The 24,916-nt window shown below is 56.5% G+C and overlaps 2 protein-coding genes across 25 annotated transcripts in view; one reads left to right on the plus strand and one right to left on the minus strand.

Moving 5' to 3' along the window:
- LOC311163489 (microtubule-associated protein tau-like) overlaps window positions 1-16,544 on the plus strand; it is a 42,052-nt gene extending 25,508 nt beyond the window's left edge. For 8 of the 20 annotated variants that reach the window (XM_084222356.1, XM_084222359.1, XM_084222369.1 and 5 more), the window contains 10 exons: window positions 1,115-1,161; window positions 2,007-2,225; window positions 3,688-3,814; window positions 4,301-4,351; window positions 4,751-5,016; window positions 7,937-8,029; window positions 8,177-8,269; window positions 11,433-11,514; window positions 11,648-11,760; window positions 13,675-16,544. In XM_084222356.1, the coding sequence (XP_084078482.1) occupies window positions 1,115-1,161; window positions 2,007-2,225; window positions 3,688-3,814; window positions 4,301-4,351; window positions 4,751-5,016; window positions 7,937-8,029; window positions 8,177-8,269; window positions 11,433-11,514; window positions 11,648-11,760; window positions 13,675-13,890 (1,307 nt within the window). In that variant the 3' untranslated portion in view covers window positions 13,891-16,544. The other 12 variants (XM_084222373.1, XM_084222362.1, XM_084222363.1 and 9 more) reach the window with 8 other exon arrangements.
- A 311-nt stretch (window positions 16,545-16,855) lies between these two features.
- The window catches only part of KANSL1 (KAT8 regulatory NSL complex subunit 1), a 76,155-nt gene continuing 68,094 nt past the window's right edge, over window positions 16,856-24,916 (minus strand). For 3 of the 5 annotated variants that reach the window (XM_084222170.1, XM_084222171.1, XM_084222169.1), the window contains 8 exons: window positions 24,504-24,686; window positions 24,049-24,207; window positions 23,590-23,741; window positions 22,067-22,185; window positions 21,437-21,494; window positions 20,954-21,066; window positions 19,480-19,726; window positions 16,856-19,012 (listed from right to left, as the gene is read on the minus strand). In XM_084222170.1, the coding sequence (XP_084078296.1) occupies window positions 18,734-19,012; window positions 19,480-19,726; window positions 20,954-21,066; window positions 21,437-21,494; window positions 22,067-22,185; window positions 23,590-23,741; window positions 24,049-24,207; window positions 24,504-24,686 (1,310 nt within the window). In that variant the 3' untranslated portion in view covers window positions 16,856-18,733. The remainder of the gene's footprint in view (window positions 19,013-19,479; window positions 19,727-20,953; window positions 21,067-21,436; window positions 21,495-22,066; window positions 22,186-23,589; window positions 23,742-24,048; window positions 24,208-24,503; window positions 24,687-24,916) is intronic. The other 2 variants (XM_084222172.1, XM_084222173.1) reach the window with 2 other exon arrangements.

Here is a 24,916-nt window from a genome sequence, read left to right on the forward strand (position 1 = left end):
TGTACCTCAGCTCTGGCTCTGCAGGGCAGGTCCTGGGGGAAGCTCTGCCTTTTCCCCCAGCTCCACATTCCACAGGCTGGCTTGGCTGCTCCCGTGAGCCTGGGAATGCTGCTGGGCTTGGGGCTCTGCTGTGGGGCTCAGGCAGAGATTGTGGATGGAGCTTTTTCCCCTGGAGCCAAAGCTCGTAAGACATTTCTCCTTGCTCCCTGTGGGATCAGCAGCAGGCAGCTCCCTCCTGTGCTGCAGGGCACTGGCATGGCTTGCACTGGAGCCTGGAACCACAGCAGGGTGGGGAGGCACTGCCCAGAGCCAGCCAGCTTCTGATTCAGCAGGAGAAGTTCAATTATTTAATGGTCCTTCCCTTCAAAGACAAGAGATGCTTGTTTGGCTCCAGCCTTGCTCCAGTTCAGCTGAATTTGGGAGGGGTCAGGGCTGGATTAAGAGCACTGTCCGTGTCATCAGGAAAGGGCTGATCCCCCAGGATGAGTTTCCCAGCACTGGGGAGAATATCAGCAGCTTCTCCTCCCAATTAGCTGGAGATGGGGGGAAAGGGCTTTGTTGTGAGTGCCTTGGAGTAAAAACTTTATCTCCTCCCCATTTCTAATCTCCTAATTAGACTGACCCAGGTGGAAGGGGCACCGTGCTGGGAGGCAGAGAGCAGCCTGTCAGGAGAGATGGGAATTAACAACAGCCAGGGATAAAAGTGCTCTGCAACACCAACTGAAGAGCCCCTTAAATGAGATCACAGTGCTGCTGGACTGGGGCTTCCTTCAGTTTGGGTCTGTGTTTATATAATTGTTAGAACAAGTGGGTGTTCCAGAGGGTTGAAGGGAACTTTCTGTGCTGAACTGGATGGATCCTGCAGGAGCTGGGTGGAAATCTGGAAGAAATGCTCCCTCACAAACCTCCCTGGTGTGCCTGGTCCCCAGTGCTGACTAACACAGGATCATCTGCTAGCACAGGAGGGATGTGTTTGTGGAGTGGTGCAGGGATTTCTGCGGGGAGTGGTGACTTTGTCACAATTCTGAGAGCAGTGTTGAGGGACAGGGAACACCCCCAGCAGTGTGTTTATGACCAGTCCCAAGAGGTGTAACTCTGTGTTTCCATCTGTCAGGTCGTGTTGACAAGGAAGGGACCGAGGCTGATGAAAAGAAACCCAAGGTAAGCTAAAATCCCAAACCAGGGGTGACACCTGCCCATGTTCCTGGCTCCTCTCCTGCCCTGCTCTTTGCCTCTTAGGGAACCTTCCCATTATGTTCCATTTTTCCATTTGTTTTCAAGAGTGTTTTTATTTTTTCTTCCCTCCCCTGGGTTTGGATGGTGCAATCCATGGGTTCTTTGAGGGTGAGGAAATGATCCAAATCTAAATCAAGCACGTGGCTCATGGGGTTGGGTGGGAGGTTGGAGAAAGCATTTTATCAGCCCAGGACTGAAAAGCAGCAGCTGACCTTGGGGCAGACTCAAAACTGCACTGGGGCCAAGCATAACTGTGAAAAGAGCAAAACATGTAATTAAAACATTAAATTAAATAATCTAGGCCTTGCAGATCATAGAATATCCTGAGTTGGAAAGGATCCACAAGAATAATCAAATCCAGCTCCTGGCTTGCACAGGACATCCCCCAAAAAAGATGCTGTGTTGTGTTCTGGGTGAGGAACAGAGTTTAATAATGGGTAAATCCCAGAAGCTAAACAATATCTGTGACACTGGTCATTTGGAGGAGGTTTAGCTCAGCTGGCCATGATCCTGGTTAGTGCCTGAGTGGGATAATGGACAAGCTGAGGGGAAATGCAGTGGGTGAAGAGCTAAAGATGAGGAATAGAATTATTTTCTAACACTGAAATTGGTTATTTCTCTGTGTGCAGCCCTGGCAGTCCCTATCCCACACCCAGCTCTGTATTGCACCTTCTAATCCTATTTAATGTCGCTGATCCCATTTCATTTCCCTGCCATGCTGATTTTCTTTTGTTTTTTGTTCCCATTTTTATTTCATTTCCACGTCCAAGAGATCCTCACCTTGCCCTGCCAAACCCCCTGGCTCCACTCCCCCCCTCCGGCACGCAGCCCCTCTGAAAGCACCCTGCAGCCCTGCCAGTGCCTCCAAAGCACCCTGCAGCCCTGCCAGTGCCTCCAAAGCACCCTGCAGCCCTGCCAGTGCCTCCCAACGAGCCTGTCCTGCCACCCCCCGGCCTGCCAGCACAGGAATGCAGGAAACCAGAGCCAAGGTAAGGGACTGGGCTGGGACAGAGGCCAGGGCAGCACCTGAAGGCATTCCTGGCATTCCTGGCTGCTGCAGGTCCTTCCCTGTCCCTGGAGAGGGGGATGTGCTCCCTGCAGCTGCCCTGGTGGAGCCAGGCTTGGCCCTGGGTTTGGTTCTGGGAGGACCCAGCACGGAGGGCTCCTTGCTGCAGGTGTGCCCCCATCCCCCTGTCCCTTTGTGCCCTTCCTTGTTTGGCAGCTCTGTCTGTGTTTCACAGGTGAGTTTGAGCTGTGCCAGAGCTGCAGGTGCTGCATGGGGTTAGGGGGTGCAGCACATCCATCCGTGGCTGATCCTGCAGGGTGAACAGAAGCTCAGAGCTTTCTCCCTTTGTGACATTCAGACACATGAACACACCCCTGGGGACAGCACAGGGAGGGCAGGTCACGTGGAACCACAAAATCCTGCTGTGGTTTGGGTCAGAAATGAGCTTAAATGTCATCCAGTGCCACCTCTGCCATGGCAGGGACACCTTCCACTGTCCCAGGCTGCTGCAAACCCCAATGTCCAGCCTGGCCTTGAGCACTGCCAGGGATCTTTCTCTGGGCAGCCTGTGCCAGTTGCAGATGCTGGATTTTTACATTTTTAAATGCATTACATTGCATACATTACATACATAAATACAGAATTTATCTTCTGCACAAAATTTTGGCAGAACAGGGGAAACCAAAGGAGGAAATTTAGAGAGCAGAGGTGTGGCTAAGCCAGGTGTGATGGCGTAGCTGAGGCCAAGGGCTCACCTGGGAAAGGTCACAGCCTTTCCTGTGGACGTGGGACACAAGGTGTGAGCAGGGGCAGCCCAGGTGTGGGCATCCCAGGGAAAAGTGGGAGGGCTGGCAGCCTGTCCCTGGCTCTCTAAGGGGTGTCAGCCTGTCCCTGACTCTCTAAGGGGTGGCAGCCTGTCCCTGACTCTGACTCTGCTCTAGGGGTGGCAGCCTGGCCATGACTTTGCTCTAGGGGTGGCAGCCTGTTCCTGGCTCTCTAATTGAGGGGTGTCAGGCTGTCCCTGACTCTCTGAGGGGTGTCAGCCTGTCCCTTACTCTGACCTGAGTGGTGGCAGCCTGTCCCTGACTCTGATCCCAGGGGTGTCAGGCTGTCCCTGATTCTGATCCCAGGGGTGTCAGGCTGTCCCTGACTCTGATCCCAGGGGTGTCAGGCTGTCCCTGGCTCTCTCAGGGGTGTCAGGCTGTCCCTGACTCTGTTTGAGGGGTGTCAGGCTGTCCCTGACTCTCATCCCAGGGGTGGCAGCCTGTCCCTGACTCTGATCCCAGGGGTGTCAGCCTGTCCCTGACTCTCTCAGGGGTGTCAGGCTGTCCCTGACTCTCTCAGGGGTGGCAGCCTGTCCCTGACTCTGCTCTAAGGGTGTCAGGCTGTCCCTGACTCTGACTGAGGGCTGGCAGCCTGTCCCTGACGTCCTGCTGTGTCCCCAGGGCCCGGAGGCGCGGGGTGGCTCCAAGACGGGCTCGGCGCGCGCGGGGCAGGCGCAGAGGAACTCCACCAACGCCACCCGCATCCCGGCCAAGACCCCCACGGCCCCCAAGACCCCTCCCAGCTCCGGTAGGTGACGGTGGCAGCGTGTGCTGGTGGCTGGGTGGTGCTGCTGGGCAGTGCCAGGGGTTCCTGACCGACCCCAGCCCTCTCCTGGGACTCTGAGTCCTCCCAGGTGCTGCTCAGTGCCTGTGTTCGTGCAGTCTCCAGTGTGTAGGAGAGGCCAGTTGCTTTATCCTGTGGGATTTCCTCAAATTTGGAAGATTTAGGCAGCTCCATTTTTTTTTTAATCCATCTACTCGTTTTCTCTCTGATGATATTCACAAAGAGCAGGGGCAAGAGGATCAATTCTTCGATTACAGGAATGGAGATTAGCCCATTATGCTCAGAGAAGAAAACCCCAGAAAGCATCAGGCATTGTGAATTTCCATTAAAATGGTGCATTTCACTGGATGTATACATATATTTCATACTTAACCAGAGCTGCATAAAACCTTAAATCAATTAATTTTCCAGCTTTATTATGTTTAAGCATCTTTCTCATTCACTAAACAGGCAGAAAGGAGCAGAAAAAGCCACCTCCTGCAGCAGCAAAGACTGAGAAAGGTGATGTTTAAGGGTCTTCTTTTCTTCTTTCATTTCCTTTTCAAACTGGGGACAGTGCTAAGCTGCTCAGCGATCAGCCTTAGTTAATTACAGAAAATAATTTTGTGAAAGTGTTTCCAAATTTCTGATAGAAAAGTGGTTCTGAGTGTCTTTTGTCTGTAATTCGCCGTGCCACGCTCGGGTGGGGATGATCCAGGCAATGGAGACCATCTTCCTTCTGGGATATTAGGAAATTACCTTTGAATCACAGTTTTTCCTTCAAAATGGAGTAGAAGAAAGTGCAGCCAGCAGCCTCCCCCTGCCCTGGGCTGTTGGGTGGGCTCTGGGACGAGGCAGAGCAGCCCCCAGGGGCAGCAGGGGAGGGCTCCTGACCGGGGCTGTGCTGTGTGCAAACTGCAGGTGAGCAGCCCAAGTCTGGAGACAGAAGCGGTTACAGCAGTCCCGGCTCCCCCGGGACTCCAGGCAGCCGTTCCCGCACCCCCTCTCTGCCCACCCCACCAGCCAGGGAGCCCAAGAAGGTGGCAGTGGTTCGCACCCCCCCGAAATCTCCCGCCTCCGCCAAGACCCGCGTGCAGCCGGCGGCCGCGCCCATGCCCGACCTGAAAAACGTCAAGTCCAAAATCGGCTCCACTGATAACCTGAAGCACCAGCCCGGAGGTGGCAAGGTAAACACGGGCTCTGCTCCTGGCTGGGTGGGGGGACAGCGTGTGCTGGGCGCTCCCTTTGGCTGGCAGGGCCTCCCTGGAGCTGCAGCAGCGGGCACGGCTCCAGCCTGGCTCTGCTCCGCCCGCAAGGTTTGGGCTCGGATGCTCGGCCTGGAATTCCCTGCCTGGCTTAGTGCAGCTCAGCTGTGCCACGGGGAGCTCGTGGTGAGGGTCTGGTGGGGAGTGACCTTCCCTGGTGGTGCCCAGGCAGGGACAGAGGTTGTGAGCTGAGCAGTGGCAGGGTCAGGGCTGTGTGGTCCTTCCAGCGCTGCAGCAGAGGACAGCAAGGTCTGTCTCCTCCTTCTGAGGGTCTCAGACCCCACATTTTGCCAGGCATTGGGATTTTGGATCCAGCTCTGTTGGCAAGGTTTTGGGTTGTGTTGTGCCACCAGGTGCAGGGTGGCACAGCCAGAACTGGTGGCACTTCTGTCCTTTTAATCACTCTGCATGCCCAGAAAAGCTGTTTCACGAGCCAGGTGACCTCTGGGCTCCAGGTGCTTGGGAGTGAGGGTCTTGGGTTAAATTCTGCAAGCCTGGCAGGGGACACTGCCTTGTCCTGGGGGTGGCACTGCCTTGTCCTGGGGGTGGCACTGCCTTGTCCTGGGGGTGGCACTGCCTGTCCTGGGGGTGGCACTGCCTGTCCTGGGGGTGACACTGCCTGTCCTGGGGTGACACTGCCTGGCTGCAGACCTTGCAGAGCCATAACAAACGTTCCCTGAGTGCTGTGCATGACATTTTGTGTGAGCAGGTACCTCGGTGGCTCTGAGTGTTCCCCTTTGGCATGGGGGGGAGGCTTTGGGCTGGCTCCTCTGCATCCTGTGAAGTGGCAGCCTGCTTCTCCATGGCCTTTCCAGGCATTTTCCACCGTGGCTGGCGATTCACTGGCTTTGTGCCACCATCCAGGGGGGCTCTGGAGTCTGGGCAGGGCTCTTGGTCATGAGACAGCAGCACATGAGCACAGTGTCCTTTTTGGGGGGGCTCAGCCCTCCTGCCCACTTAGCACAAGACATGGGTTTTTCTTCCCACCCCCACAAACCCTGTTCTCCAGGGATTTTAGAAGGAGCCCTTGTTCACTGGAAAATAGTTAAATTATTTGCTTGTTCTTTTTAAATCCAGCTTTTACAAGTTGTTTTTTTTTTTCCCCTCTCTGCTTCTCCGTTTGTTGTTGTTGCTGAAAGAGTAAGAACAGCTGAATTTGGGACAATCCCTTGCTCTTTGCAGGGGAGAATGGCTGGATGCTCTGCTGGGGATTCTGTAGACTGCTCCCAGCAGAACGGCTGCAGCTGGAGCAGAAGGGGCCGATCCCAGACATTTGATTTGAGGCTGCTCAGAAATGGGTTTGGAGCCTGCTCTCCCTGCAGATTCCAGACCCCCAGGCTGGGCAAGCCAAGGAGCACGGGGCACACGCCAGGGGCAGCCAGGCCAGGTCTCTGCCCGTGCTGCTGCATGCTCTGAGCACTTGTGCCGTGGCTGCATCGCCCAGTGTGGCTCTGGCACAGCCTGCTCTGGCACAGCTGGGTCCTCATTTGTGGCGTTAGTTGGTGTAAACTCAGAAAATCCTGCTGGAGGGACACGCCAGCCGTGGTGCTTCTCATGCTGGAGAGCCAGGGCACTGCAGGGAGCTCTCCTGGCAGGAGCAGGCTGGGGCTGGAATGCTCAGCTCTGGGGAAGGTGCCACCAGGAGTGCCTGTGCCCAAGGAGGTGACACTGCTGGGGACTCTCACGGGGCTCAGACCTGTGGGCTGTCACCTGCATTTACACCCACAGGGGTTGTGAAGCCCCTCCAGGGTGTGTGGGGAAGGAGCAGGGATTGTCTTCACCCTGGGGGTGTCTGGAAGAGCTGCTCAGGTGCCTGAAGTGGCTCCAGGGCAGCTCCCTACACAGCCAGGGGGGAAAACAAGTGGAACCAGCTTTGTGAGCACAGAGATCAGCGTGCAGGGAGGGCTTTGGGGCTGCAGGGTGTGGCTAGCAGTGGTTCCCATGTGGCCACAGCCCTTCCCAGCCCCACTCCCTCCCACCAGGGACTTGTCAGGAGTGTGCCACATAACTGGGGTGGGGCTGCATCCCTGGGGTGGGGCTGCATCCCTGCCCTGGGGCTGCATCCCTGGGATGGGGCCTGGGGCTGCATCCCTGCCCTGGGGCTGCATCCCTGCCCTGGGGCTGCATCCCTGGCCTGGGGCTGCATCCCTGGGTTGGGGCCTGGGGCTGTATCCCTGGCCTGGGGCTGCATCCCTGGCCTGAAGCTGCATCCCTGCCCTGGGGCTGCATCCCTGGCAGCATTTCTGGCTTTCTCTTGGCAGCTGTGGAGGGAGTGTGAGCCCTGTGCAGAGCAGAGCTGGGTGTCCTCTCCCAGTGCTGGACACACAGCTCCTGCTCCCCAGCCTGGCCAGTGGCACCTGTTTGCCCAAGGCCAGGTGTGCCTGGCCCAGGAGGGGACTGTGGTGCCTGGCACAGAGCTGGAGCTGGGCAGGCATTTTTCTCTCAGCTCCATCCCTCCTCATTCCACTGGCTCTGCAGGAGCTGAGCCTCTGAGCCCTGGTGGGCTCTCTGAGCCCTCCCTCCCAGGGCGTTTGCTGTGCTGCCCAGTGAGTTCCCTGTTCTGTTCAGTGGAAGGATCCAGGCTGAGCTGGCTTTTTGGCTGGGGTTTGTGGCCTGGGACCCAGGGCTGCAGCACTCCCCAGGCCCATCCAGTCTCAAGTTATAACCTGCCCACCTCCATCTTCCCTTTCCAGCCCAGGAACAGACAAATCTGTGCAGCAAACCAGAGATTTTCCTTTTTCCTGCTGGCACTGGAAGGCAGGTTCCTGCTTTTAGGGCTATAACACATGGTCAAGCTGCAGATGGTCATGTTGTTTCTCACGCTCTTTTCTGGCTACTAAAGGTGCAGATAATTAATAAGAAGCTGGACTTTAGCAGCGTTCAATCCAAGTGTGGCTCAAAGGATAATATCAAACACATCCCGGGCGGAGGCAGTGTGAGTACCTTCACACTTTCAATGCTCTATCATAGTGCTGATGATAACTGGCATGTTGTGTACACTGAACTGCCAATGCTATCTGCAGTGACCCTGCCAGCAGATAGCTATTGGTGACGTGCAATGACTCTTTTCTGGCTACCAAAGGTGCAGATAATTAATAAGAAGCTGGACTTTAGCAGCGTTCAATCCAGGTGTGGCTCAAAGGATAATATCAAACACATCCCAGGCGGAGGCAGTGTGAGTACCTTCACACTTTGAATGCTCTGTGATAATCCTGATTTTAGTGGCATGTTGTTACACTAATCACCAATGCTATCTGCAGCCACGCTGCTGTCACATAGCCATTGGGGACGTGCTGTCATTTAACCCTTTAACCCAAAAATGAACCCTAACGAGTCCTGGACAGAACTAACTGCCCCGTGTCCAAACCACGTCTGTAACCAAACATCCCAGTAACTCCAGGGCTCTGCACTGCCTGGAAGGCTGGAAGCCTCCTGGGCTGTGGGATGGGGCCCCTGGCACAGGGTGATGCAGGAGATGGGCAGATTTATGAGCAGACCCAGTCCTCATTGCTCAATGTGCTGCTAAATTGGACATGATCCTGCCCAACATGTGAACGTGCCCGTTCCCATCAGGCAAGTATGATCCATGCAAATATTAAGTTTCTCCTCGCTAATGAATGTGTCCAGCAGCGCCCACGGGGGCTGAGCCTGAAGTATTGTTGAGCTAATTGATTTGAACACTGGCATTTCCAGCTGTTCCCACATAAATACCAGACTCAGCTTTCAGTTACTGTGCCAGAAACCTGGAGAAACTCCACAGAGGTTGGTGGATTTACAGCTGGAGAGAGTTTGGGTCCAGGAAAGCGGAAGGCACATCCCTGAGACCCCAGACTGTGTCACTGGGGCTCGTGGGGCCTGCTCTGGGATGTTCCCCATGGATTTTCCTTGATCTCTGTGGACGCCCTCCCTGAGAAACTGAGCCTTGCAGAAGGCTTGGCAGGTGAACACAGGGACACAGCTGGCTTTGCAACCTCTGGCTCAAATTTGGTGTCACTCTGCAGTTACTTCAGAGGCCAGAGGAGCTGCTCTGCAGAGCTCAGACCCCTGTGAAGCAGTTCCATGGTTGTTCCTCTTCCTTCCTCTGGGGTCCTGCACTGCCTGGGCTGCCCAGGGTGAGGTGGACCAGGAGCTGGCCACGAATCCCCCGTGCTGTGGCTGGTGATGAGCTGGTCCCTTCCTCCACAGAGCTCACACCGTGGGCCTGTGCAGCTGCACTGGGTTAAGAATGACCTGAATGTCCATCTGGGGGCTGTGATCCCTCCCTGCCAGAACTGAAAACCCCACGGGCTCTGCCTGGCTGACAGGGGCAGTGTCAGGCTGTCCTGGGGCTCCTTGGTGAGGGGCAACAAGAGACCCCAGGGCTTCAGAGGCCTTTGGGACTTAAAGCCATGGCAGCAGCCCCTGCCCAGCCATCCCTGCTTCCAGAGGGAGCTGCCACTCCCTGGGGTTGGTGCCTGGATTTTGAAGCCTGTGGATGCTCTGACCAGGGGATGCCTCAGGCAGGAGTTGGCTGATGCTGAGGGTGGGATCCCCAGGTCTCTGGCACTGCTTTCCCAGGCAAAACAACTCTGTTCCCCTTTTCCTTTCTTGCTAAAATGGGGAGGATCCTTCTCTGCTCCCCAGCAGGATGGGAAGGGGTGACAGAGTTCTGTCTGTCACAAAAGGGACTGGGAATGAGAGCAGAAAGTTCCATTCACTGCTGACTGCTTGTTCTGGAAATGAGAGGACTTTCAGTCCCAGGTCTCAGTGGTGCCTGAATTGCTGAGAGACCCTTCAGGGTCACAGCTGGCATTAGAAAGGCACCAGCTGCCCTTTTTGGGTCTGTTTCCTACTTTCCAACCAAATCCAGCTCCTCTCCTGCCCAAGTGCATTCAACAGGTGGCCTTTCCCTGCACTGTCCCCACGTCTGTGTCCACGGTGTGCTCCCAGACCCTGAGGGGTTGCTTTCCTCCCTCTCTGTCTCCTGTCAAACGTGCCTTTTGGTCTGTGTGAGCAGCAGAGACAAGGCAGGTCGGCAGGGCTCTGTGCCTGGGGCTGTTGCTCCTTTTCCTGGCTCCAGCCTGGGCTGAGGGTTGTTTCTCAGGGCTGTGACAATCACTGAGGGTGTTGGGGCCAACGTGAGGACTGCAGGATGCCCCTTCCCCTGGGGCTTTGGGGCCAGCCCCAGGTGCTGAGATGGGCAGCAGAGGCTGCAGTGGATCCTTGGTGCTGGTCTGGGCGCTGCTGGGAGGAGTCAGCTCCTCTGCACAGCTCCCTTTGGTGCTGGCACATCCTCCTGGGGCTGCTGAGAGCATCGCACTGCCCTGCTGCTGGGGGGAACACCGAGAGCAGCAGATGCTCCCTGGCAAGGCCAGGCTGTCCCCAGAGGCAGCCTGAGGTGTGGATGGTGCCATTTCTCCTGCCCAGCCCCACTCACCCAGCAGCAGCTGACCCTCAGGGCAGCCTGTGGCTGCTGCGAGCCCCCAGCCAGGCTCCAGGGGAACCCGGGGGGTTCTGGGGGTGTTTTATCCCCCTTGTCTCCTGCTCCTGCCGTGGCTGCCGTGTGTGTGCCTGCTCTGAGGCTCCTCCCTGGTGTGTAGCTGCTGCCCAGCCCTGCAGCCCCGTGCTGTCCCTGTGTCTGTCCCATGTCCCTGGTGTCCGTGCCACGAGCGCTCTGGGGACGGGGGGGATCCCTGCAGTTGCTGGAGCCCACCTCAGAGACATCGTGGGCAAAGCACGACAAAACAGGGCTTAAATGTCACAAAATGCTGTTGTGGTTCGGTACTTGATAATTGCCATTTTAATTTCTATGATGTGAACTCCAGATATTTCGATTTTGCTTTGCTTTTTTTTTATTTTTATTTTTTTAACCCTTATTTCCATTACAGCATTTTTCAGAAATGCATATTTTGGTCACTCTTTTGAAAGTTCTGTGCACATTGATCATTTCTGTTCTTTCAGTTTTTGTGGACATAAGCTTTATGTTTTACACCAGAAAAGGTATTTATTTTTTACGTTTTCTCTCTGGTATATCTCCTCCTTTTGGATGATGTGTATGCAAATCTTAAATTAATTACCACTCCACTTTCTCTCTCACTCGAGCACTTTAAAATTGCCTCTACTCCCCCCTCTGTGGAGAGGTGATCTCGTGCATGCTGACATGTTAAGAGGCTCCTGCACACGGGCATTAATGATCTCCCATTTCTGATGGCAGTTTCTTTGGTGTCATTAATCCTCCTGGGGTTGGAGCTGTCCTTTCCCTCCAATCCAGCTCAGGTGCTGCTGTGTGTTGTGCTCCCCCTCCCCACCTGCCCGTGCTGGCCACCAGCTCATCCCCTTCTCCTCTCTCCCACGGGCAGGTGCAAATCGTTTACAAGCCAGTCGACCTGAGCCATGTGACATCCAAATGTGGTTCCCTGGGCAACATCCATCACAAACCAGGTACCCCTGGGGCTCAGGGGGGTGTGAGAGGGGCAGGGGGTGAGGGGAGGCAGTGACTGGAGCACCCCGGTGAGCCCTGCAGTGCTGGGTGCTGTTCCCAGCTCCTGAGCCGCCTCTCGCTCTTCTCCTGCAGGTGGTGGCCAGGTGGAGGTGAAATCTGAGAAACTGGACTTCAAAGATAAGGTGCAGTCGAAAATCGGGTCCCTAGATAACATCAGCCACGTCCCTGGAGGAGGCAATAAAAAGGTAAAGGGGCCCTGGGGACAGGTGTGTCCTGCTGGGGGTGTGAGGGGACAGGGGACAGGGTGGTGGCACTGCCCAGGATGTCTCTGTGTCCCTCTGAGTGAGCACAAACCAGTGACAGCCTTTCCTGTGGTTTTCTGCTCTTTCTGCTGCCTCTCAAGTGTTTTGTGTCTCAGACCCTTCCCACAAAGTGTCACCATCAGCAAGTCCCCATGCTGTGCTGCTGCCGTGGCACAGAGCTGGCAGCTGCAGAGGTGTTGGATCCCCAGTGAAAGTGGAGCATTAAAGGCTCAGCTTTATTTAGAGCAGGTGACTTTGCAGCAAACTGGCCCTTCAGAAGGTGATTTCTCCTTCCTGACCCAGGGCTCTGTGAAGGGAGGGGAGTGTTTGGGGGATTAAATTGAAATACAAAAGGCACTCGGGTCAGGGAAGGGAGCTGGGGCTGAGCTGTTCCCACCGAGGCTTTGATGGTGACTTCAGTGAGTCTTGGCCAAGTGAAACAGCCCCACAGCTGGGCTTCAAGGCCACCAAGTCCCCAGCAGGCAGAGGGGTGAGAGCCCCAGGTAAGCACAGAGCTGAGACTCCAGCCTGGCCACACGCAGGGTTCAGCTTCCCCAGGGAAAAGCAGGGTTTTGTCTTGCTCGTTTTTGCAGCACTTTTGTCTCAATGGGAGGGGAAGGTTCTGTTTCAGCTCCTGTGTTTTGGCACTTTGTTCTTGGCCACGTGTTCTCTGTGCAGCTCCAGCTCTCACCTCCAGCTGGCCTCTGACTGCGGGACCGCTTGACTTCCTTACCCTTCTCTCTGCCGTGCATCAGCCTCCCCTGTGCTTCACTGAGCCTTTTGCCATCGGTTTTGTGATTCCAGTGATGGCTCTGTCACATCCTGGCACATTCACTGGGCCATAGCTTGAAGAACTTGCCCTTTGCAGGGGAGTTTCTCTGCAAGGCTTTGACGCAGCAGTGGCATCACCACCTCAGCCTTCCAGCCTGGTGGCTGCTCCTGCCCTGCCTAAACCCAGCCTGGAGGAGGTTCTGGGTGTAACTGAGTGCAGGTGCAGCTCTGCTGCCCCTTTTCCGTGTTCCCAAGCCCCTCCTTGCTCTGTGTCACACAGATCCACATTGGGACTCACAGTCCACAGCTCTTTAGGCTGAGCTCTGGTTCCTGTGCCATGGGGAGCTGGGTGCTCTGTGCTCTGCCCAAGTCCCTGTGCTCTCCTGTGCTGTTCCTGGAGAGTTTTCCTCCCCGGCTCCAAAGGCAGCCACTCTTCTTCCTATGAGTCAGTGAATGGCCCTGGTTTTCAGATCTTTTTCTCCCCAGTTTTCTATTTCTTTTCTATATTTTTTGTCTTTTTCCTTCTGGCTGACATTTCTTAGATCATGATTTTTGTTGCTGATGCATTTTTTGCCCCCCACTGCCCTGGGTGGGTTTCTTCACCTGTAGAGAGAGAAAGGCAAGGAAGACAAGACCTGGACCCTGAGCCCAGACCCCGCTGGGCTCCAGGCCCTGGTGCTGGAGCCACTCACCCCCATGGAGAGCCAGCCCCCAGCCTTGCACTTGGCTGGGGAGGGCACCTGTAAGTAGCAAACCAGATCCAGTTCACCGGGAGAGGGGTTTGGCTCCTGGGAGCAGCTCCGTGGGCTAAGGGGAAGCTTCACGTGCCACGTCCCCCCATAATCTCTGCCAGGGGAGTGGGAGCAGCCCAGGTCGTGCCCTCTGCGTTCTGGGACCCAGGACCTCGCCTGGGGAGGATTTGGCAGCATCCAGATGCTCAGGTCCTGCTGTCCCCTCTGGTGCCTGGGGCGCTGGGGGCTCTGGGTCACTGCTCTGAGCTCTGCTCCCACCTCTCAGCCGCCGTGCCCAGGTGGACACCTGGCAGGTCCCTCCATGCCCCCCTGACCGCCCTCCTCTCCCTCACAGATTGAGACTCACAAGCTGACCTTCCGCGAGAACGCCAAAGCCAAGACCGACCACGGCGCCGAAATCGTCTACAAGTCCCCCACCATCTCCGGAGATGCCTCCCCGCGCCGCCTTAGCAACGTCTCCTCCACCGGCAGCATCAACCTGGTGGACTCCCCCCAGCTGGCCACGCTAGCCGACGAGGTCTCCGCCTCGCTGGCCAAGCAGGGCTTGTGATCGCGGCGCGGCGGCCACCAGGAGAGAAGACAAGGAAAGGAAACGAAAAAAGAAAAGAAACAAAAATAATAATCTGGCCTTCTTCCTCTGTTCCTTTTACAGCTGCTTCCCCGTCCCTAACTGGTTAATGATTTAACCTGCTTTTACTGTTCATTCAGCTCTAGCTCCAGGACTTCAAAATCAGTGACACTATGAGGTACAAAACCTCCTCTCCCCCTGCTCCTCGGAGCGCACAGCCCGTCCCGTCCCGTCCCCGCGCTCCCCCTGCTCCTGCCCTCGCTGTCCCAGCCCTGCCCGGGGCCACCCGGCGAGGCGGGGAGGGGGCCCGAGGGGCGGCCACAGCACGACGCTGACCCGAGCACCCCGCACCAGCACAGGGCAGCGGGTGGCCCTCCCGGGAAGGGGCTGTGACCTCGCCCAGCTCGAGTCCTGCCGCTGGCCGGGCTGGGTGCGCGGCCAGGGCTGCGGGGAGGTGCCCTCCCTCCTCCCCGCGTTAAATTTGCCTGCTGATTTGGAAGAAACCTTTTGTTTTTATTTCCGAAAGCCGAGATGTGTATGAAGATAACGGCCAGGTACCCCCTAACCCGCTCTCAGCTCCGGCAGCTGGAGTTCCGGCGAGGCCGGGTGCCCGCTCCGAGGGGCCCCGGGCGGCCGTTCCCCTCTCCGTGGCTGTGCTGGAACCGCTGAGTGGATGAGTAGAGGCTTTTCCCCATTCCTTTGGCAGCCCCTCGTGTCGTAGAGTAGATTTGTCTGTATATGCTTGGACCGTGCCAGGGTGATTGTTTTCATAAACGAGCATGTGTTTGAAAAATAAATGCTGTAAGTAGTTTTGAGCTGCCCCGCGCCGGCTCCGCCGCAGCCCAGCCGGGGGCCCGGGGAGCTCGGCCGGCTCCGGGCCGTGCCCAGCCCCGGGGCCGCAGGAGGAGCCCGGCACCGCATGTCTGCCGGGGGCCCGGGCAGCGCCCCGGAGCTCGGAGGAGGGGCACCCACAGCTCCAGGGCTGGAATGGCTCCTGGATTTGGGTGCAGCTTGTGACATTTTTGGGTTGTTCTTTTTCTTTCCCTGCAAGGTCAGCTCAGCGATGGCGGAGGTGGCAGCTCCATGGCTCTGCTGTGCCGGTGGCAGCGGTGAGACCCCGGCAGGACGCGGGGGAGGCGACAGCAGCTCCCCCAGCCCGGGGCCAGCGGCTGCTCCCTGGCACTGAAGCCCCTTTCCGGGCGCTCCCCGGTGTGAGTTGGCAGCATCTCACCCCTGACACAGCACTGACCACCCCTGCACCACTCGGGGACAGGAGCCAGTCGAGTTATTGCTTCGGCTGCTCTTGCTCCTGTGGCTCACTGGGGAGCACGAGGGGGTCCCGTGGCTGTCTCTGCCTGCCCCTTCCCTCTACAACCAAAGAGGCCGAGATGCCACCAAGTGCAGCTGTGTGTCCTCCTGCCCTGTCTCCCTCAGGGGCCCCAGCCGAGCTCTGGGGGTTCAGCTGGAGGTGGGAGGGCAGAGGGGGCCCGGTGGGGCCGCAGCCCCTGCACCCCCGGCTGTGCTGCAGGGAAAGCCGTGCTTTCCCAACGAGGGCTGCAATCCTGCTCCGACAGGGCTGGCGGGGGGTCAGGGCCCCTGGTTGTCCTTGGGGTGGTGGTTGGGTGCCACCGAGGCTGCCAGAGCAGCTGTTCCTGGGCAGAGCAGCAATTCCTTCCCGGACAGGACCTGTGGGAGCTGTGAGCCCCCTCTCACCCCCGTCCCTCTGCAGGGCTGGGCTGCCGCAGGCCTGGCTGTGGATGGAGATGGTCTGGGGGGTCCAACCCTTCTCTCTGCAGCCCCAGGAGCTGCTTTATTGCTGGGGAGAGGCTGGTCCAGCAGCACCATCATGTCCAGCTTGTCACTCGCTCCGTTCACTTGACTCCATGATTGTAAGACTCTGTGCTCCGTCCCTGACTCTGTAGCGCTGTAGGAGCCGCCGCGCTTTTTGTCCTTTGTAGAACGAGCAAGTTGGGAGAACCCTCAAAGCATCACCTCCTTACCCCTCTGGGCTGCAGGACGGGGTAGCTGAGCTCGCCCGTCCTGTGCCACCCCTGTCCCCCTCCGTGCAGCCCCTGAGGGACACCAGCACCCAGGGCAGGATGGCCTCAGTGTGCACCAAGCTCCAGTGAGCAGCCCCTTCCTACTCTGAGTGTCCTCAGCCCCAGCTGTTGTCCCCCCCGGGGGCTGTGGGGTGCCAGGACAGCCCTTTACAGCCACCACGTCACCCGCTGTCCCCTCCAGCAGCCCGAGCCACGTCCCCTGCCCCAACCCTGCATTCAGACCCAGGCCCGAGGGTCCGGTGAGCAGCCGGACAAAACCCGACCCCCGGCTTTTCCTTTACTCCACACACATCTTGGGTCTGAAAAGGGTTAAAACCGGCACTGATTAAAAAAAAAAAAAAAAATCGTATTTCTGCACTCCAAAAGATTCTGCGTGTTAGCCAAGGTCGGTGCCAGCCTGTGTGGTGTTGGCAGCCCCGTGCCCCCCGCGCTGCGCCGGGGAGGGGAGGGAAGGTTTGATCTCAGTGTATCATTCTAGCTTAGCTTCTGTCTGTGGGTGTCCATAGTGTATCGTGTGTTTAACAACTGGTTTACACTGTTGCCGTAAAAGTGAATTTGGAAATAAAGTCATTACTACGATAATGATAATTGGCACCTCTTTTGCATGGGGGGATGCGGGGTGGGGGATCCACCCACAGTCATCGACTGGGGCAGCACCGAGGGGCAGGGACTGGTTTGCAGTTTTTTACTTTTTAAGCTCCCACACTTCTTCCTGGGGCACAGGAAGGGTGGCCCTGCCTGCTGGAGCCAGGAAGGACACAGCAGTGCTTCCCTGGATGAAAACCAGCAGCACCCAGTTAACCCCAGAAATGTAAAATAACCCCCAGCCCAGGGGTTCCTCCTCTTGCTGTCAGTAACTGCTGGAAAATAACATCACACAGGAAAAAGAGGCCACTGAAATGCAAGAGGGAAGCAATTGATCTGAGTGCACTGAGGGCCCCTTCCCTGTCCCAGCCCAGCGTTTCACACTCATCAAATGGAATATTACATTTTAATTTTTTTTTTAATCTTTTCTTCTTTTTTTTTTTTTTATAAGCACATTTGTGCTTTGCCAACAGAATCAAGACATTAACAAAGATCAGCTTCTCGGAAGAAAAGCATTTCTATATAACAAGGACATTACACAGCTCAAAGCAGGAAAAGAAAATATTTACAAAATACAAGGTGGGTTTTTTTTTTTGTGTGGTTTTTATAATGCTAAAAGGGTTATTCAGAATTTTCAACCTTATAAATAGAAAAGCACTTCTGCAGAGGGATATGGTAGCGCCGTTGTTTGTTGGGTTTTTGTTTTAAAGAAACGATGACGGATCCTTTAAACTAGAACAGAACCAAAACCACGAGATCATGTTGAAAATTGTGAAAACCCCGACCATGAAGCAGTTCAGCGACTATTTCTTTACGATTACAAAATGGAAAAAAAAAAAAAAAAAAAAAAGTCCTTTGTATTTTTTTTTCCCGTTTTTTTTTTTTTTTTTTTTTGGTGATGTGATTATACATAAGACAGGCACAATGCTAGCAACAGGACAGGGCCCAGGAGCCACACCGTCAGGACCGGGAAGCGTTACGATGGGGACGGTGTGCGGGGTCCGGGATCGCTGCGGGTGCGGAACCGGGCGGGAGGGGACGGGGAGGAACAACAAACTCGGGCTTCAAACTCAAATACCTGTCAGGAGGGGGCACGGCGGGCGCCCCGAAATGAAACGGAACCGGCACCGGAGCTGGGACGGTGCGGGAGTGGAGCGAAGCTGCGGTGGGAGCCCAGGCGGGATCAGGATGAGCCTGATCCCCCCGGGAGCTGCCTCCTGCCTCCATCCTTCCCTCTCTGCCCCCCTTGTCTGACACAAACCCACCTGCGGGACCCCAGCCCGGCCCAGAGCGGCGGCTCCTCACTCACAGCTCCAACTGCACGGGCCCCAGCCCAGCTCCAGCTGAACAGCCTCACCCCAAAGGGCATCCAAGTGCTCTGGGAATTCTGCTCCTGCTCAAAGCATCGGGGACTCTTCCCCTCCCTGCCCTCGCCACACACCAAGTGTGCACAAGGTGCTTCCCAACTCCCACCCCTGCTGTGCTGAGTGTGGAGCAGCCACAAGGTCCCTCCTTTCCCCCTGCCCAGGAATGCAGCCAGAGCCACAGCTGCTCCAAACCAGGAGAGAAGGAAGGGAGAGGTGTCCCCAGGGGCAGAGCGAGGATCAGGGAGGGGCAGAATCCCCCCTTTGGATACCTGGAACTACAACCTGGGGCAGGAAAACGCAGGAGGGTGAAGTGCAGGTGAGCACTCTGCAGGTGAGGACAGCCAGACAGTGAAGGTTGCAATCCCAAGACATCACTTTTCACCACTAATTTCACTCCACTAAAACCTTTCAGGGTGGGGGGAGTGGGTTAAGAGAAAACGACACCCTTTTGGTGGGAAAAACTATCCCCGAAATCTGCTAGTCAGCTAAATCCTGTGCTCTAGTTTTATACACCTAAAGGAGGGAGGAAAGGGGAGGGGGTCTGGTGGGCTGCTCCCCTCCCGAGGCTTCACTCCACTGGGAGGAATCTGGGGGCTCATTCATGTGACGAGGAAACATGGAGAAGGAAAAAAAAGAAAAAAAAAAAAAAAGGAAAAAAAAAAAGAAAACAAAAAACAGTTTCTAAACTCCTTAAATTCACTAAAAACTGTGAAAATTCCCGGCAGGATGTTTGAATATCAAACGCAGATTTTGGAAGCTTTAATGCCAAGAGTTAGTTCTGTGTGTTGGTTTGCTCATGTCTCCCGTGTGTCTCTATCTGTGCGCTGGCCGCAGGACTGCGGAGCAGGAGGAGGAGGAGGAGGAAGAGGAGGAGGAGGAAGAGGAGGAGGAGGGGGGGGCCAGCGGGGCTCGGCTCTTGAGGCTGGGCAGGCTGGGCGAAGCCGAAGTGCCATCGCATTCCCGGGAGGATTTGCTGCCCGACGTGCGGCGGGTGCAGCGCGAGAGCCGGTCCTGGGGGTCGGGCTGCTCCTCGCACTCCGTCCGGGGGTCGTAGGAGAGCGGGAAGGTGCGGCGCTCCCAGGGCTGCACGGCCTGGGGGAGAGAGCAGAGTCACGGAAAATCCCCGCAAAAGCCTTCTGTCCTCACTGCCCGCACGGATGTGGAGCTCAGAGCTGCTCCTGGTGCGCATTCCCGGCTCCGAGCAGCGTCGGCAGATGTGGAGAGGACACTGAGCCAGCTGCTGGCAGCGCTTCCCGGAGCCCTGATCCCACCTGGGCCAGCGCTCCAGCACCGCCCACAGGCGGCTTCCAGGCTGCCTCCCCACACCAGGGCCACCTGTGGTGCCACACCTGTGTCCCCACACCAGGGTCACACCTGCCTCCCCACACCAGAGTCACTTGTGGTGTCATGTCTGTCTCCCCACACCACGGTCAATTGTGTCCCCACATCAGGATGACCTGCAGTGCCACACCTGTGTCCCCACACCAGGGTCACACCTGCCTCCCCACACCAGGGCCACCTGCAGTGCCACCCCTGCCCCAGCCCCAGCCAGCACCCACCTGCTCGTCCAGGCCGGCCTCGGGCGTGGAGCACCGCGTGTCCTCGCTGGACAGGAGCCGCAGGGAGTCCCGGGACAGGGGGGTCAGGGGGGCACAGAGCAGTTCGGGGCTGATGGGGCTGCGTGGTGAGTGGGTGTGGGACAGCTCCAAGTGGGAGTGGTAGTTGCCCACCTCAGGGGATGCTGGCTGGGGAGTCGAGGGGTTCCCCAGCTGGGGGGTCGTCCGTCCGTCTGTTGATCTGTAGGACCTGAGACAGGAGCAGGTTTGAGAGCCCAGCCATGATCTCCCCCTGCTGCCTGATCCTACCCCAGGATCCTTTTCCCCTGATGGGAACACGAGCAGGGAATGCCACAGCCCAGAGATAAAAGGCACCCAGGCCCATCCCTGTCCCATTTCCACTGTCTGGATGCATCACTGATGCTGCTCTCCTGAGGTTCTGTGTCCCACACATCTACACTCCAGTGTTGCACAAACATCACGATGAGAAGCTCCCTGTGGAATCAAGACACTTCCAAGTGTTTCCCCCTCCTCATACCAGATGACTCCTGGCAGCAGCTCAGGGTCTGAGTGCAGGGAATCAGCAATGCTGGAAATGCAGCAATTTCAGCAGTAGGGAGTGGGAGGAGCACAGTGAAACCCTGAGACCTCAGATTTCAACCAAGAATTACAAAAGTCTGAGCTCTGACACAGAATCCAGATAAAAACCCACAGGCTACAAGCAGAGAAACATAACTGAGTTCCTAAATCTACGTGCAACTCTCCAAGATGAACTGCAACAGCAAGTGGCCATCAAGGACTTCAGAGGTAATAAATGGGCTAAAGAAACAGCAAAACATCCCACTCTCCAGGAGCACTGGGAACTGCAGCTGCAGCAAACAGGGCAGCAGCAGCAGCATGAGGGGGGTTTGACACAGGCCAGGTTTGCACCTGCAGGAACCCCCACAGTGGCAGGAACCAAAACCAAAGCATTGTCGAGGGCAGGGACAGAGCTGTGGCTCTGCCCCAGAACAAAGTGACTCCAGGCAACCAAACCCTCGGTGATGGAACTGAGAAGAGCAAATCTCTTCTTGAGCAGGTTTATGATGAGATCAACAGCTGGAAACTGTGCTGGTTTTAGACACCCATAAAGACACAGCAGAAAGGGAACTGAGTGCCTAGTGACAGTGTCCCTGATCCTGCAGGAACGATGCCATTGCAAGCCCTGTGCCTTCCCCTGGACTCCTGGGCTGGCACAGCATCCCCCACACTTCTGGAGCAGCAGAAATGCTTGAGGAAACACTTGGTGCAGTTGTCTGCAGCCAAACTGGGCTGTGGCTTCACCCCCACCTAAGCAAGGCTGTGCCCCACTCCCACATGGGCTCCTCAAGATGGATGACACCAAACTTTTCTACACCAGCAGCAGCTTTCAACCATTTGTAGGAATCCCAGTGAGCACCCCCGTGCTGGGAATGTGGCCCTGAGGGCAGGGCTGTACCTGCTGCCCCGGCGCTGCGGGGGGACACTCGTGCTCCAGAGCCACCGCGCCCGCTCCATCTCCTCACACTTCCCGTGCCGAGCAGCAAAGGCTGAATCTGACAAGTCCTCAACCTGGAAAGGGAAGAGCAGAGGGCTTGGTGAGAGCTTTCTTCTTTAAAACAACCATCTCTGTACAGTTTTTCCAGAGCTAGTTGTAGTGAGAATTTGAATGTTTAGCATTGAGTAGTAGAATGTCCTGAGTTGGGAGGGACCCACAGGGATCATCCAGTGCAGCTCCTGGCCCTGCACAGACACCCCCCAACAATCCCACCCTATGCCTGAGAGCTTGTCCAAATGCTCCTGGAGCTCTGGCAGCCGTGGAAAGGAACCAACCCCAGCTGTTGGTTCCCTGCTGAGGTCCCTGCCTCTGTTCCCTCCACAGACGCTGTTCATTTACCACCAGCCTCATCTCACATTAATCGGGAAATAAAATCCTTCTTACCTCCTCGTTGTCCTCCTCAGGGCTGCCTTTCAGAGCACTGATATCAACTTCACGCCAGCTGCAACACAACCACCAAGGGCATCACTCAGGGCACAGCTAGAACCAGCTGCACAACCCCCTCCCATCCCAACACTGGCTTTTGGGAAAGGGGAATTCCACCCTGCCATGACGAGCAACACACTTAGGCTCAGTTTGAAGCACCAGACCTCCCTCGGTGGTCTGGTAGCACAGCTGAAGCTTCCCAAGGGCAGAGAAAGCAGAGCAGAGGCTGCTGCATTTCTTTCTCTTCCTCCTGCCCTGCTCTGAAATGGGCCAGGGAAGAGCACAGACTACCAGGAGGAAGACAGAGGGAAGTTGGGAAGAGGCAGAACTGCCAGGTTAACCCAGCCCAGAGCTGGGAAACCACTGGGACCTTTGACTTAGCAGCCAGACAAGGAGACAGCCAGGACTGACTTCAAACTGAGCAGACACTGAGCTGAGCAGTTGGCTCTGATGGCCAAGGGCCCCTCAGATAAAATACTCCCTAACTTAGCCAGTCTCCAGCAATGGCATGATCAGTTTTCCAACCTCTCCCTTACTCCCAAGGAAGAAGCAAAGCACTGTGCTTTCCCTCTGGGGCTGGGGCAGTACCTGGGGGTGAGGATCTCCTTGTACTGCAGCTTCTCCACGCGGGTGGTGGCAGCCACGGACATGGGGATGACGATGTTGTTTATGTCAAAGGAGCTCTCACCCCTCCTCCTCCTCGGCTGCTGCAACAGGGAGAACCATGTGAGAAAGGGATGTGGGGTCTGGCATGTGGGAAAGTCATTGATGGAAAGAGAACAGAATGGCTTTGTCTGACCTATGGACACTTCAGAGCCAACATCAATTTGCATCAGACTAGAGTTCCCCTACTGCTTGCTCCAAGTCCTCATCCCAACCCAAAATCTACCGCCCCAGCAGCAAGGAAACCCAAATCCAAAGGTGTGGCTGCCCAGAGCAAGGATTGACCCTTTGGTTGGGGAGCCCACACAGACCCGCAGCTGCCTGGGATGCTTGAACACAGGAGCTCCACCCCTGAGCCCAGAGTGTGGAGCCCAGGGCCTGGAATCCTCTTGCTGAGGGAAGGAAACCTCTTCATCTTGCATTTCTGAATGAGCTTGTGAAAGCACAGCAGGAAAGCAGCAAGAGAAAACCAGGGTGGGTGTACAGAGCCAAGGAAAGGCCTCCTTGAGGTGTCAGAGCTGCTGAGATGGACTGTCCTCTCCTCCAAAACACCAAGCACACTCAAGCTGAACCATCACTGGGTTCTTCTGACACCCTGATGTCACAGCTGGTGATGGAACAATTGAATTCTGCAGTGAAGGAATCCAGTGGGGACACAGGACCCCATGGCAACAAGCTTGGAGCAGGGGGTTCAAGGAGTCCTGTTCTACTCTCCCTGGGTCACATCCAGCTCAGGCTTTGGCCCAAACTACCAAATGGGGGGACCAGACAGAAGCCAAATTCTTATTGGGATGCCTGTGAGCTCAGCAGAATTCAGTCTTTCATTGGAGGGCTTCTGCTGACGTGGGCCTGGGAGGATGACAGTGTCTGGTGGAGGAGCTGTGCCATCACCCTGTCCCAAGCACAGTGGGAAGGAGCTTCTGCTCACTCACAGAGCTCATGAAGGTGCCACACTCTGCCACCCACAAGCACTGTGCCAGTCTGAGTGTGTCTCAGAAGATGGTCTGAGTTCAGAGACTGCTGGAGATTGTGCACAGGTGGAAGATCACCACCACCACTGCTGTGCCCTGGCCCTGTGACCCCAAGCCCATTCACAGCCCGGTGACACCGAGGCCTTGAGGGGAACTGTCCCAGGGGAAGCAGCACTGCTGGGACTCAGCTCTTCAGGCTGCTTCAGATACCAAAATCTGGACGTGCACCAAAGCCAAGGGACTGCTGGGAACAGGAACATTCAGCAGCAGTTACTGAGCTGATGGTGAACCTGGAATTGCCTGTGTCTGCACAGCCAACATACCCAACACCCACCCAGCAACCCCAGCAGCATCTGAACCAAAGGGTCCAGCGTGGCAACAGGAACACTGAGCACTGCCCAGCCCAGAATCTGTGCACCAGCTGAGCCCCCACGATGGGCTGAGCCCAGAAGCCCTGGGAAGGCAGCAGATACTCACAGCAGTGCCAGAGGTGCCCTGGGAAGCGGAGCTGGTGGGAGCAGAGCCCTCGGAGGAGGTGGAGAGCTGCCGAGCTATGGGGCTGTGAGGGGTGGGGGTCACAGCTGCTGACAGGTAGCTCGGGCCACCGACGTCCGTGTGATGCTTCAACACTGCACAGGAAGGGGGGAGAAAAGGAACAACAACATTAGCAAAAAAAACCCAGCCCACCCAAGGGGGTGGTGGTGGAGAGGAAAGGACCATGTGCACCAAAGATGGCCGGTGCTGAGGAGCACTTTGCAGGAAAGAGAAGCACCTTCGAGGGGGCTGCCCTGGGGAAGAAGCAGTTTAGAGCACACGAGGCATTGCTGTGGTGGCGGCTCGGCCCGAAGCAGTGCGTGCCCCCTTCTCTGGGGCAGAGAGGCTGGGGATGCAGCAAAGCCCAAGCTCCCCCCGAGACACCTGCCCCTGGGGGCCTACCTTCACTCCTCTCAGATGAGCAGTCTCGCAATCGCTTTTTGTCAAAGGCAGGAGGCTGGGCAGAGCGCTCTGGCGCTCTCTCGGCCTTGGACACGGCCGAAAAATCGTCTAAAGGCGGCCTGTGTGCCTTGTCTGCTTGGGCTTTTTGATGGGAGCGCTCTGAGGAGGGGAACAGAGAAAGAGCTATGAAATGCCTGCTTTCACCTCTCTTTCTGCTGGCACAGGAGACTCGGGCAGAGTTTTTTCCAACTGCACAAATTGTGGGGAGGTGTGCTCGGACCTGTGGCACTGCTGTGGGCATGGCTGACACCGAGCACGCGAAGGTCCCTACAAACCTGAGCTGCACCTGCACACAGCTCATCTGCAACCCTGCCATAACCCTGCCTCACCCCTGAGAGTGGGATTGAAGGGCATCCTCCTCCTCCTCCTCCTTTTGGGGCAGGGGCAGCACTTACTGGCCGCGGTGAAGAAGGAGTTGACCAGCTTGTGGCGGTCCTTGCGCGCGGGGTCAGCCAGGCTGGGGGGCACGGGGGCTCTGTGCTTCAGCGACAGCTTCTTGGGAGCTTTAGTTTTCTCGTAGGGCTTGTTCTGCCACTGGGATTTCAACATGCTCTGGAAGTGCAGGCTCGTCGGCACATCTGCAGGGGGTACAGAACATCAATCCAAATTAATCATGCAACAAAGAGCTGTGGTGCCATCACCCTGTCCCAGTGCTCCCAGTAAGAACAGCCCCTGATGAACATGCCAGCACAGACTGTCAGACCCAGGCTTCCTCACACTCTCCTCACATTCAGGAAGGACCTGCAATAGGACACAACATTTTGAATCTGCAGATCTTTGTGAAATTCCTACAGGATTCAAAGCGCAA

The sequence above is a fragment of the Fringilla coelebs genome (genome assembly GCF_963513975.1).
Source record: "Fringilla coelebs genome assembly, chromosome: 27".
Classification (NCBI taxonomy): domain Eukaryota; kingdom Metazoa; phylum Chordata; class Aves; order Passeriformes; family Fringillidae; genus Fringilla; species Fringilla coelebs.